Consider the following 12,165-nt stretch of genomic DNA (forward strand, 5'->3'; position numbering starts at 1 on the left):
TTTTCCACCAATAAAGTCCTAAAGACAGTCTGCGACAGCCCCAGTTGCACACAGTCACAAATGATTATTCTCTCTTGACAGACCTGCACAGCTCCCTCCTTGTATTTGATGGCAGCCACAGTGAGCTGGATCAGGAAAGAGACACTTGATAGCTGCTGTTTCCGTGGTTGAAATATTTGTGAAGTTAGCGCATAATCTGAAAGGAGAAACTAATAAATTATAGAGTGCTAATTGGGGCCAGAGTGGAGCTGTCAATCATATTATCCTAAACACACAGAGACCCTCATAACCTAAAAAGGCAAGAGAGACTCCAGGAACAGCTCCCAGTTGTCACTAGCCATGACCTCCAGTGAGAGCACAGAGAGTCAAGGCAGAGAGTTTATTCTGCTAAGAAAATGCAAATCCTGTGCTTAAGAAGGCACTTGCATGTGTTTTTGTTTACCCTCCTTGCGAGCATACGTCCTAGGGCACCTTACAGTTTTGCTTTGCTACTTAGCTAGCCACTCCTGCAATTTTTAAAAATGTGCAAATCGTAAGAATTTGTAGTCCTTAGTTACAAATTTTTAGTCACAGCCCAACCCCATTGCACATAACTCTATCTTCAAAAGGCATATTACTTTTCATATTTTTTGTTTGTTTGCATGCCTAGAAAAGTATACATTTCTTAAATGCTGCAGGAGTCTATGATTTGAGCCAGAGCACAATTGTGCAAACACAGTACCAATAGCACAGTCTCAGCTCCAGTTACTTTGTTGTCACACTTTCCTATGTTGTTTTCATCAAGATCCTTGTATTTTACTCATATGATATCAAATTGAATCAAAGAATGTTTAAGAGATTTTTGGTAACACTTTTCCTAGAGAAATTCCTTTCTACCTTGAGACAACGAGAGGGTATTTCAGAAAGTATTCTGTGAAGCAAAATGTGTTGAAAAAATTAGAAGCAACCCAAAAGCTAGGAGTGGGAAACCTTGATTTTAGTGACAGTATGACTAGCACATGCATACCTGACAACTGGACTACAGTAAGACCAAACCCTTTTCTTGATGATACCTCACCTCGCCCTTGGTGACTGCCTAATCTTACAGCTGCAAGAGCAGTACACGGCTAAGTGTGCAAAGACTTCTGAAGATATTTGTAAATGCGTCATTTTCCCCTCATGTTTTGATGCCGTATTAAATATTTAACATTAAAATTGAATGCTGGCAGGGGGCAGAACCACTACTCCGTTCTCAACTTGCTGCTGTGAAGACAAATGTCAGCATCTAACCAGGTGACGCTGCCACTAAAGCCAAGAGCCACCTCTGGGTAGAGTAGTCAAGAGGACGTGTTTGACAAGTGACTGTGGTTTATAATGGCTCTCTGTTCCCTGACCTCTCTGTGCAAAACAGGAGAGCAGAGTTGTTTGCATGAGCTCATCATATTGTTGCAGTGGAAAGCCTTAAAGAATAACAGTGTGAAAAGGACAGAAAAATAATCTTAATTTGCCTGTCCTCAAGCAGAAGCTAAGTGGCATACTACAAAAAAATTATTATTATTTTATTATCAATTTATTGTTGGTTTCCAGCAGCAAGCATAAGGGAAGGCTCAGACAAGGATTAAGCATGCATGTGATGTACATTGCCTGTTCCTGCCTTCTTTCTGAAATTAGCCTGTGATCACCTGCACAACCTAGTCATCTTTCCTGCCAGTCAATGGCAAAATTCTCACTGTAGCACAGTAATGTCGGATCAGACACTGCACATTTACGTTTTGGAAATTTTTCTTCATGAATTAGACTCACACAACTATACACAATGCACAAAGTGCACAATAGGGATCAATGGGTTTTAAAAATTTGGAAGTGAAAGCCATGGGTGTAACAACAAATGTACATCTGTTGCTGGTCTCATTCTCCCATTTAGCGGAAAACTGTATTTAACAGCTCCTGAATATAATATGGTGTTGTGAGCTACACCTTTCTTGACAACACAGTACTCAGACATTAGGCTGTTATACTGATTCTTGCAGATTCCATCTAAAAATGTTTATATCAGTACTTTCTATCAGCTGGAGACCTTGCGAGTAAGCAGTCTGTGCTTGAAGATATGCATCAGTCTGGCACAGTGAATCTTATCAAAGCTTTCCCCAAATTAGCAAAATGCCTCTCACTGCACATATAGAATGGGGATAATGAAAGAAAGCCTAGAAGGTACAAGATTGACATCTACACTCATATGTTTATGTACACAAACCTTTCCACTATGCTCTAGCAGTTTCAGGTAGAGGAGAATTCTGGAATATGCTTAGTGCCTTCAGCAACAGGATCAAAAATTATAGAATAATGTGTCTGTAAATATAGTAAAGACCATGTCAGCAAATAAAGTAAAGAAAGCACAAAGTTGGCAACATCCTACTTGAAGAGCATAGGGCTGGACTGCATGAGCAGGTTTCCATCCTTTAAGGTTGTGATGATGTCAGATTAAAGAGATTAAATCTTGAGAAAGAAGAAATTAAAGAATAAAATTAAAAATGAAAATTAAAATTATTAAATTTAAAAAAATTAAAAATTAAAAATTCTTCTCTTCTCCGTGCTGCCCAGTGACAGGACAAGAGGCAATGGGCACAAACTGAAGCACAGGCAGCTCCGTCTGAACATAGGAAAAATTTCTTTGCTGTGAGGGTGACTGAGCACTGGAACAGGTTGCCCAGAGAGGTGGTGGAGTCTCCTTCCCTGGAGATATTCAAAATGTGCCTGGACATGATCCTGGGAAATATGCTCCAGAGGACCCTGCTTGAACAGGGAGGTTGGACTAGATGATCTCCAGAGGTCCCTTCCAACCTCAACCATTCTGTGATTCTGTGAAATGTGGAGATGTGAAAGTAGATATATTCTCATAAAGAGTGAATTCTGTGACTCCCAGAATTCTGTAACTTGTGCTTCTCTGTAAAAGAAAATTAACTGTATTTATGACTGGAAATGACTGAGAATTTGCACGGGGTGCAAGAAATGAACATTGAAACTCCACTGAATTTCCTATGGCACAGATGAATAGGTAAGTGTTGTTGCATACCATACTGCATAAGAGAATAAAGGTGTTTCAATGGCCACATCTCTAACAATCACTCAATGACTTGCACTGTCAGGTAAGATTGGAGAAGAAAAACAGGAAGAAGAAGAGCCATCTATGTCAGCAGCATTGCAAAAGGGATTGGTATCCAAGTAGAGAGTGGCTATTTTACAGTCCTTACTATATAAGACAGTAAAAGTAAAAGGCAATGTTCAATGTGCTCCGTATTGAAGATGTCATCTGAAGAAGTTAACACATTATAAAAACGGTTATTTTATACGATAGTGTCAGTCATGTCATTGGTAATAATGACAATATTTTGGCATCATCACTTGGCCTTGAAGCACTGAGTTTCTGTTTATTTATCAGAGTTAGAACATAATGTCAGTTAGAAGTGCCAAGTGCCATTATAAATAGAGCCACGATCGTTTGAAAAATCCACCCGGCATGCAAGCTCCTGCAACTCACTCCAGCGCACGTGCATATGTGAGAAAAGCTTTAACGAGTCAATTAGAAGAAATAAAGGTGAATTAGAACTTTTTAACTGCTAACAGAGCTATAGAGGCTATTTTACAGACATTCTTTTCTATAACAACTATTCTTATGTTTGTTATAGCTAAGATTTGCTTTATGTAGAGATGAGGTAAGTTTGAATCTAGAAGAAAGCTTGCCATCACAGTTAAGATTAAAATGAATAGTCCTAACCCCAGATCACAGAGAATAGTACTCAAAACATCATAGACAGCATGCAGAAAATATCTACGAAAACAAAATAGAAAAAAAAAACTAAGGAAAAAATAGGAAAGAATTGAGATAATAGTTGATTCAGGTCAAGGTAAAACTCTCTTTGCTGAAAACAGCTGCAGGATGTCAAGCAAGGGTGCAACAGCACTGCAATTATAAAGTCTTCAAAAAGGAACCTTTGCCTTCCTTGTGCCTGGGAAGGTGAGGGAACCATGTTTTGAGGCACCTTGTGGATTTTATTAATCTTGTTATCTAGGGTGCCATGAAAGCTGAGGAAAATCAACTTTGCCTAGTGGTGAGGGACCTCCTGCTTCCAAGCCTGGATTCTGGCTAGAGCTTCTCAGGTAAGTGAGGGTGCAGTGCACACAGCACTTGCCTTCCCTGTCCGCACCATCTATCAGTCTTTGGAGGTGAGATACTTCTAGAAAACATCTGGGGTTAGCAGTATAGCAGTACAACCTTTCTCTTTTCTGCTGGTCATTTTTAAGTTCCCTGAATCTCAGGACAATGCTATTGAACTGCAGATGATAGAGTCTCCTAGAGTGCAAGACATCTGAACATTAAATATGAAAAAGGAAAAAAAAACATCTTAATGCCCCACATTTTTCATACCGTACATTGTAAAGAAGCAATGACAAGCGAAACCATCTTTTCCCTCTCCTATCACCTCTTAGAGATTCCTCCTCTCAAGCTGCTTAAGTTTTCTTTGCAGAGCTCCTGACAGTCACTTTGCCTTAGCTCCCATTTTTACATTGCTGAGCACTCCACCTGTGGCATGCAGGAATAAACCAAGCGATCTCACTGAAGCTCAGCAGCTCTCTCATCAACAGCTACACACAAACTTGCAATAACTTTCTCTTTGACCCCATAACGACTCAATGTTTCTCCCATAGGGCATCTGTTTATGAATGTAGGATCTTGATTGTGGTCAGGAATTGAAAGAGCCAAGTAATCAGATTTTGGACAGATTTGGTCACTGGTGTGCTGGCTCAAAAGCCCTTGTGAGCAACCTTGAGAAAGAGAAATACAGATAGATAGCTGTTGCCTGGTATAGACCAAAACACTGCAAGCACTGAGCACAGTAGATCTGCTATGCATTAAAACATAGCAATGATGCCACTGAAAATTCTGCCTTAGTAAATAAATAATATCTCCTGAATCTACCCTGGCCCTTCACATTTATAAAATAATCTATAGTTATTAATTAATCACCACAGCATTTATGGTAGGCAGTAGTAAATACTATTAATAGATAATAGTAAATATTCCTCATCCGCTCATATGGATGTCAGGTTTGCTGTTGAGAGATTAGTTAAGTCATCTAAAGCCGTTTAGTATGTCCATGTCTGTCCAAGCACAGATCAGAATTCAGTCATTGCCAGTTCAGAGTCCGGCACTAGTAGGTCACCAGTGGTATCATATCCTGAAGCATGCTAACCATTGCGGCTCAGTATTCTTGCCAAGTGAGTGTGTTGGCATCAAGGAACAAAGAAGAGTTTGAGAAGCTCACCTGGCTGCAGCCCAGAGACTCACCTGGGGCATCCCCCGATCAACACCTGGGGACACACAGTTCCTCCTCCCAGGCAGGGCAGCAACAGCTGCCCAAGGACGGTCCAATCCTCCCCATGGTCCTGGGCCAAACTGGAGGAGGCTAACACCAGTGCCCATGGGTGCCCACAGGCAAAGCAATTGCTAAAGCCCTAAAGCTCACTACAAAGTATAGTCTAAACTATGGCACTGATGTCTTTTATATCTAAGTAAGTTACAGCATCCTGCCCATTTGCAAGTATTTTCAGCTTTCTGAATTTCAGTCTCGGCAGGAGTACCTAACAGGACAAAGTACCTAACAAGAAAAGAGAAATTAAAAATTTAAAAGCCACCAGACTCTGAAAAAAAATCAATACCGGTCTTATACAACTCAATCTACCTGAGAAAAGCTAGTGGCCTTTGAAAAAGGCACTTCTGCCTCACAGGCTAATGGAGTTCTCTGAACTGGTCAACAAACGTGGAAAAGGGTGCTCTGGCTGAAATAATTGGGTTTGCAAAAGGCTTTCCACCAAGCCCTCCACTAAAGGTTTTTAAGGAAGCTAAACTTTCCATATGAGGGAGTGTCCTCACCTGGATACATAACTGGCTAAAAGATTAGAGAAAAAGATAGGCATAAATTGTTAGTTCTTGGAGGGAAAGGGATTCACCAGGAGAGTTTCACAGCAGAGATTAATGCAGGGACTTATGTCATTTGGCATAGCCAGAAACAACATGGTGGGAAAGACAGGGCACTAGGACAGGGAGGAGGAGGCCCAGCTGTGAGGAGCTGCAGAAGGACCTCACACACCTGAGTGACGAGGAAATAAAATAGCAGGTGAAATTCAAATATAAAATGATTCAAAGAGAAAGTGAAGTGATGTCAAAATTATAATTATAACTTCACAAATAAAAGAGTTGGCTCTGAGTTGCCCATTTTCACTTGGCAACAACATTTGGGGATTATTATAGATAATTTCTTAAAAATGTCATCTCAACACTCAGAGAGATCAGAAAGCAGCTAAAATAACAGGAATGATTAAGGAAGGAACAGAGAAGAAATGAGAAAATACCTTTATGCCACTGTATAATGAATTTTGAATACTGTGTATAGTGCACACTTTCCCCTCTCAGAAAGGAGATTGCAGAACTGTACGAGGTGTGGAGAAGAGCAGAGAGGACGGCCATGGGTGTGGAGCAGCACCTCTATGAGGAACAACCCAGTACACCAGGACCCCTCAGTGTGGGAACGAGACAACTGCCCACAGGTGAGTGTGGGAATGATAGAGGTCTGTAGAGTTATGGTACCGTGAAGCAGGAGGAAAGGGAGTGACTATTCCCTCCCTCCCTATAAGAACATGGCAGTCTACTCTAATTATCTAAGCTCCTTCTGTGGTCAGTAGGGATAATCTCCTCTAAGGGGTAGCGTTTGCACAGAACTTGCTTCTTCCTCAGTCCACCTCGTTCTATAAAACCAGTAGTGATTTGTGAAGAGCAAAGATGAGCTGTATAATAGGTGAACATGATGCTACATTAGGTCAGGATCTGCTTTACCATGTCACATTACAGCAGCCTTCAATGCCTCCCTAGGGCAATTAAGGAAATGAGCAGTACAAATAACCTTGCATAATATTTCCCCCAAAAATGCTGGGTGCCAGAAGGAATATTCATAGGAGAGAAAGCAGCCTGGACCCCTATGAGGCAGGAGAGAGGAGAACTGTGCAGCCAATCAACAGCATCAATGATGCAGAAGCTCACAACATGCCAGACTGTGACCAATAAAGGAAGAAGGAGGTGTTTAATACTCTAAAAACCTCTGATAAACACAAGCCTGAACTGTGTGGCAGAAAAAAAAATGTATATCAGTTTTTCATACTGAAAATGAAGATTTTGTGTACATAACTTACTTAACCTTCACAAGGGTGTGAGCTACAGTTGTAACTTTTCTTTCACGTGCTCTTTTCTAGAGTTGCAGTAATAGCAAGGTAAAGCATTCTCTTGACACTAAGGTTTAAAAGTATCTTCCTGTGGATCTTTACTTCTCAGGTTGCTGGGATGTTGGCTCACATGAAAGAAGTCAGAATTTCGGTATATGCACTGCCTGGCTGCAGTATCACATCAAATTATTACATCTAAAGTAGCACTGTTATTCACATTTCTCTCCACTTCCAACTCCTATCTGAATAGGGATTTTTCAACACCATGCTAGCCATAATCTCTAGAGGGCTGATGCTTGTGAGGCCAGGGTTTTACACTGTACCGAAATAACCAAAATTTGTTTATAATGACTTAAGTGGTACTTGCTGAAATCATGCCAAACCCTGAGAAGCTAAACACTAGGAGGCAGTTTCTCCAATGCGTAGCTTGACATATTTAACTTGATTTACAGCAGATGAAGTTGGGCCCGTCTACTTTATAATAGTCTGTGAATGAAGCTTTTATTAAGAAGCTTTCAGACTTGCTGACAGGAATCACTATGCTCAGTAGATTTATAATTCAAACTTCAAACATCACTTGTTAGTTCCTCCAGTTCTTGCAGAAGGATTCTTCCCAGGAGGGGCTTCTCCTTCTATTGAGGTGGCTCCCTTGGCTTACAGGGAAGACAGGAAGCATTCTCTTACTACATAGATATCACATGCTAGACCTGATCTCAATGTATGCCTTAAAGAAGGTAAAAATACACAATGTTGTCTCTGCACTTACGGCTGAGGCTTTCAGCAAACAAGTGCGGTCATAATGACTGTTTCACTTGTACTCTTATCTCAGGGTATGCTTTTCTGACATGTCAGGATTCTTTTCTCCCCTAAATACATCATTTTCTTAAAAAGGCATTATCACTCTTAAAACTCACTTACATTTATCGAAAAACCTACAGCCTTGAAAGTCAAGACAGCTAATTTCAAGGCTTTCTCCTTGATCTGCCTCAGCAGGCGGTGCCAACAGTTAGAAATAAACATAGGGCAGGTAGTGCTAATTCTCCTACCAGAGTGATAACGTACTAAAAAAACCCTTGAATATTCTTTGCCCCTTACATGTGTGGCTCCTCTGCTGTCTCCAAAGGTAGCTATGAAAACTGTCATAAGGGGCTGCTTGAAGGCAAGAGGCGACTTCCTGATACTGAACAGGAATTGATGGGCAGAATGGGAATCATCATGAAGAGTCTGAATGTGAAGAGAAGATGCATCACTTTGATGAGATAGAGAAGGTTAAATGATGAAGATGTGTAAAGAGAAGGACGATATGTAAGAGTGACAGGTTAAGAAAAACACTTTTCGCAAGTGGCAGTATGAGGGGGTGCAAGGGAGGCAGGGTTGCACGCATCAAAGTCAGCTTTACCATAACTCAGTGAAATAGTTGCGTTTGCCTACTTACTCGTCTATAGCAGGGAAATGAAGCAGATGGAGAATGGGGTAACAGGCAGGGCTAGGCCAAGAGCTGACAAAGTCTACTGCAGAGCATGCCTCAGAGCACTCTCTGTGCACAGGGGAGATTATGTATTGTGTCCTCCACTGACTTTAGCAAGGTATAGATCATCATCTTCAGATTTGGACTTAGAGATTTGTGTCTTACCCAGTCCAATCCATTTCTCATACACTCAGGTGCAAAAGCCATAGAGCACTTGTCAAAGTCCTCAGCTGTCCTTATTGACGATGCATTAAACTTGACACTTTCTTCATCATGCTGTGATAAACCCTTCATCAAGACTAGTCTTATCCTGCAGAAAACTCACAAAATGTGGCCAAGACAAGACTTCTCTCCTATTCTTCTACACAGAAGAACATCTCCTCCGCTGTTCTTTCTACATAGCTTTTGGTATTTATGACTACTTCAAGACTGCAAGGGCTTTTCTTCTGATCACATTATTCTTGCCATCTGTCACTGACACTCAGCTCACCTACCAACCCAATTTCCCTATGTGAGATAGGCTCTTGCATAATTCTTTTCCAAATCAAACCTACACATGAGACCGAATCCACTTGGGTTATCATATCAAGATGTAGTCATGAGGCCCATGAAAGGTGTTGCCTAGACAAACTTATTGGCAGGATTCAAGGCTTTTTCTGCTGAAGAAAAAGTAATCATATGAAGTCATATTGATTTTTTTAAAATCTTTATGACTTGCTGACTGAGCAGTATTCTTGAGTTAAGCAGAATAACAAATGAATGTGAAATCATCCAAGCGTAGTAACTACAGAACTGGGATCATCCTGGTTTCTGGCTGATACATGTTACTGGTTAGCAAATGTTAGTCCTGTTTAAGTTACTAAAATGGAAGGAATGGCTTTACAATCATTCTATCAATCAGCACTTGACAAGGATGGAAAAATTATATTATTATTTATTTATTGGCCACTTATGGTGTGGTAAGCATAATTTAGGAAAAAAGTGCTAAAGTGCTGCAGTTTTTATTACCAAATATTGCTTGTATGCTTATTTATAAATGAATACAATAATTGATTAATATACTTATAGACCATTTAAATGGGCTTTGCTGGGATTTTAAAAGATCTTAATTCAAAAACTCTCCAATTTTTATTTTGTTTGAGTAAAACCCCCAAAAGGTCAAAAATCAGATTTCCTCTTCCACTCTGTTGGATCTCTATTTAAGAAATTTCTGAAACCCAATTTCAGTTTGGTGGTGCATCTCAAAAATCTATACACACTGACATCAGACTGTGCTTCTACTTCTCGCCAGTGTCTTCTATTATCAAATACTTGCATAAAAGCAAGGCATGATTCTAGCTTACCGACAGGTGCCAATAAATAGCTGTGCATACTTAGCAAATTGCTATTCATGAAGAAATTTTCCCAAAAGCATATTGTTTTTTATTCAGTATTCATTTTTCTATTGCTTTATTATACACTTTGATTTGATCTCCAAACATATCAGGGAAAAGTATTTCCCTTTATCCAAAAGTTCAGTCTAATAAGAAATGAGAGGATGATTGAGATTAAAAAGGAAAAGGAATAGAAATGTAAGAAAAGAAGCTTACTTAGAGTCACAGATCAATTGCTGTACAATTTAACACACAACATGACTGCACAGCTTTTTTAATTAAATAATAAAATAAACCATCTCCAGCAGTGAACAACTCAGTCATCTTTCTTCCGCTGCTTTCTGATTTAGTGTTCATAAAACCATAACTAGAATTTAAACTACTTTTTCCAGTCTATAAAATCTTTTTTCTGCACAAAACTAAATGGATTTCAACTGTTTTTGCTTTCATGAGCCAGTGGGTCGCATTGGTGGGACTGCACACCAGGTCTCCTTTTTAAGCAGGACAGTATGCATGAGGAGATATACTAAAAAAGGTGAGGTCCACGTGGTTGAGTAAAGTTAATCGATATAACAGTAAAATCATTTGCCTGCTGATTAGAAGTTTTATTCCCTTAAACTATTTCCTGTGAAACACCCAAACCATAACATTCAGAAAATCTACAGATATGTAATTCTCTGCTTATACTAGTACACATCATTCAACACCTTATGATACTTTCTAGCAGTTTAAATATTTTAGAGAGGTGGGGGTTTTTTTAAGAAGTCTTTATAAGTATGACAAAATGCACAGTATTTTTGCTGACTTATGTCTTCTTTTGTAGAGCTTTCTCTTCTGTCCTCAAACAGAGGCAACCATACTTAACTAAGCTCAGCAGAAATGATGATTCCTTGATCTTGGTTGCTGTCTTTGACCAGTACCAAATAATTTAAGCCTTCTTGATTCCTTGTTTCCATTAATGTGGCTGAAAGAATACTGTCCGAATCTGCACACGGAACATCGCTATCTGCATTTAAAACAAAAACAATAGCCCAGTGATATACATATAGTATTAGAAAGAAAAGAAAGTTAGATAGCTAGTGGAGAAAGTTTGTCTAGTGACCATATAACGGATGACTGATGATTCAAACTTATTTTCTGCTATTGCCTGCATGGATTATATCTTTAACCAAATCACTTAGGAATGGCTGGTCATCACCACTCATACCATCACAGGTAGCAACGCCATTATGAACATATGATTTGCTGCTTCTGGTAGTAAAGGTGGCCTACATAAAGCCAAAGTGCATTTAATCTGTACCTTTATATAATCCAGTATGCTAAAGCATCTTGTAATACAGGCAGTTTTCTCCCTACTAAATTATAATCACCTCTCTTTCTAGAAGAGTTATAATATTCTGTCTTTCTAGAAGCTTAAACTTGAAAATTCAGCACATTTTTTCCAATTCTAACATTTTTTTTTTTCCTAATTTGAGCTGTTCATTTAGTCAGAGTTGCCCAGTGTCTATTGCAAGGGACATATCTTTTTTTTTTAAATGTAAAAATAATTAACTAATGGCTCAAATTATTATTGTTGCTATTTTGTGTATTTATTCTTAGTAACACATACCTTTTTTTATTACACTCCCTCCTTATTTTACTTCACAACTGGAAAATGAAGCATGTGACATTCAGGGTCATCTACTCATAAGAATAACAAGCATTGTATTGTTGCACCAAGCAACATACAGTTTATTATGTCACTATAATCTCCACCTTCCTGCCCCCAAGCTACAAAATCAGAAGTCTATTCCACATGTTAGAGTTAATTAGGAAAGATTATCAGGAAAAAATATGAAAGAGAATTTTAATTTAAGAAACTTATTAATGAGACGGGGATTGAGACATAGAGCAGACTGTGTTCACATACCACAGTAAATGACAGCTACGAAAAATCATTTGATACTCACTTTGTCAGTTCAGGACTATTATGGCAATATGTAGTAATTCAATCCTCTCCAAGCCTTCACCAGCCAGCACAGCTTTTCTTTACATTTGATTTTTGTTTAATAAAGCTTTTAATGAAAACCC

General features: G+C 39.2%; 1 protein-coding gene across 5 annotated transcripts in view; it reads right to left on the minus strand.

Moving 5' to 3' along the window:
* Positions 1-9,422: 9,422 nt before the first annotated feature.
* Positions 9,423-12,165, minus strand: part of ROS1 (ROS proto-oncogene 1, receptor tyrosine kinase) — a 76,156-nt gene continuing 73,413 nt past the window's right edge. For all 5 annotated transcript variants that reach the window (XM_009681712.2, XM_068938124.1, XM_068938125.1 and 2 more), the window contains one exon: positions 9,423-11,101. In XM_009681712.2, coding sequence (XP_009680007.2) covers positions 10,956-11,101 — 146 coding nt within the window. In that variant the 3' untranslated portion in view covers positions 9,423-10,955. The remainder of the gene's footprint in view (positions 11,102-12,165) is intronic.

The sequence above is a fragment of the Struthio camelus genome, chromosome 3 (genome assembly GCF_040807025.1).
Source record: "Struthio camelus isolate bStrCam1 chromosome 3, bStrCam1.hap1, whole genome shotgun sequence".
In the NCBI taxonomy this organism is placed as follows: domain Eukaryota; kingdom Metazoa; phylum Chordata; class Aves; order Struthioniformes; family Struthionidae; genus Struthio; species Struthio camelus.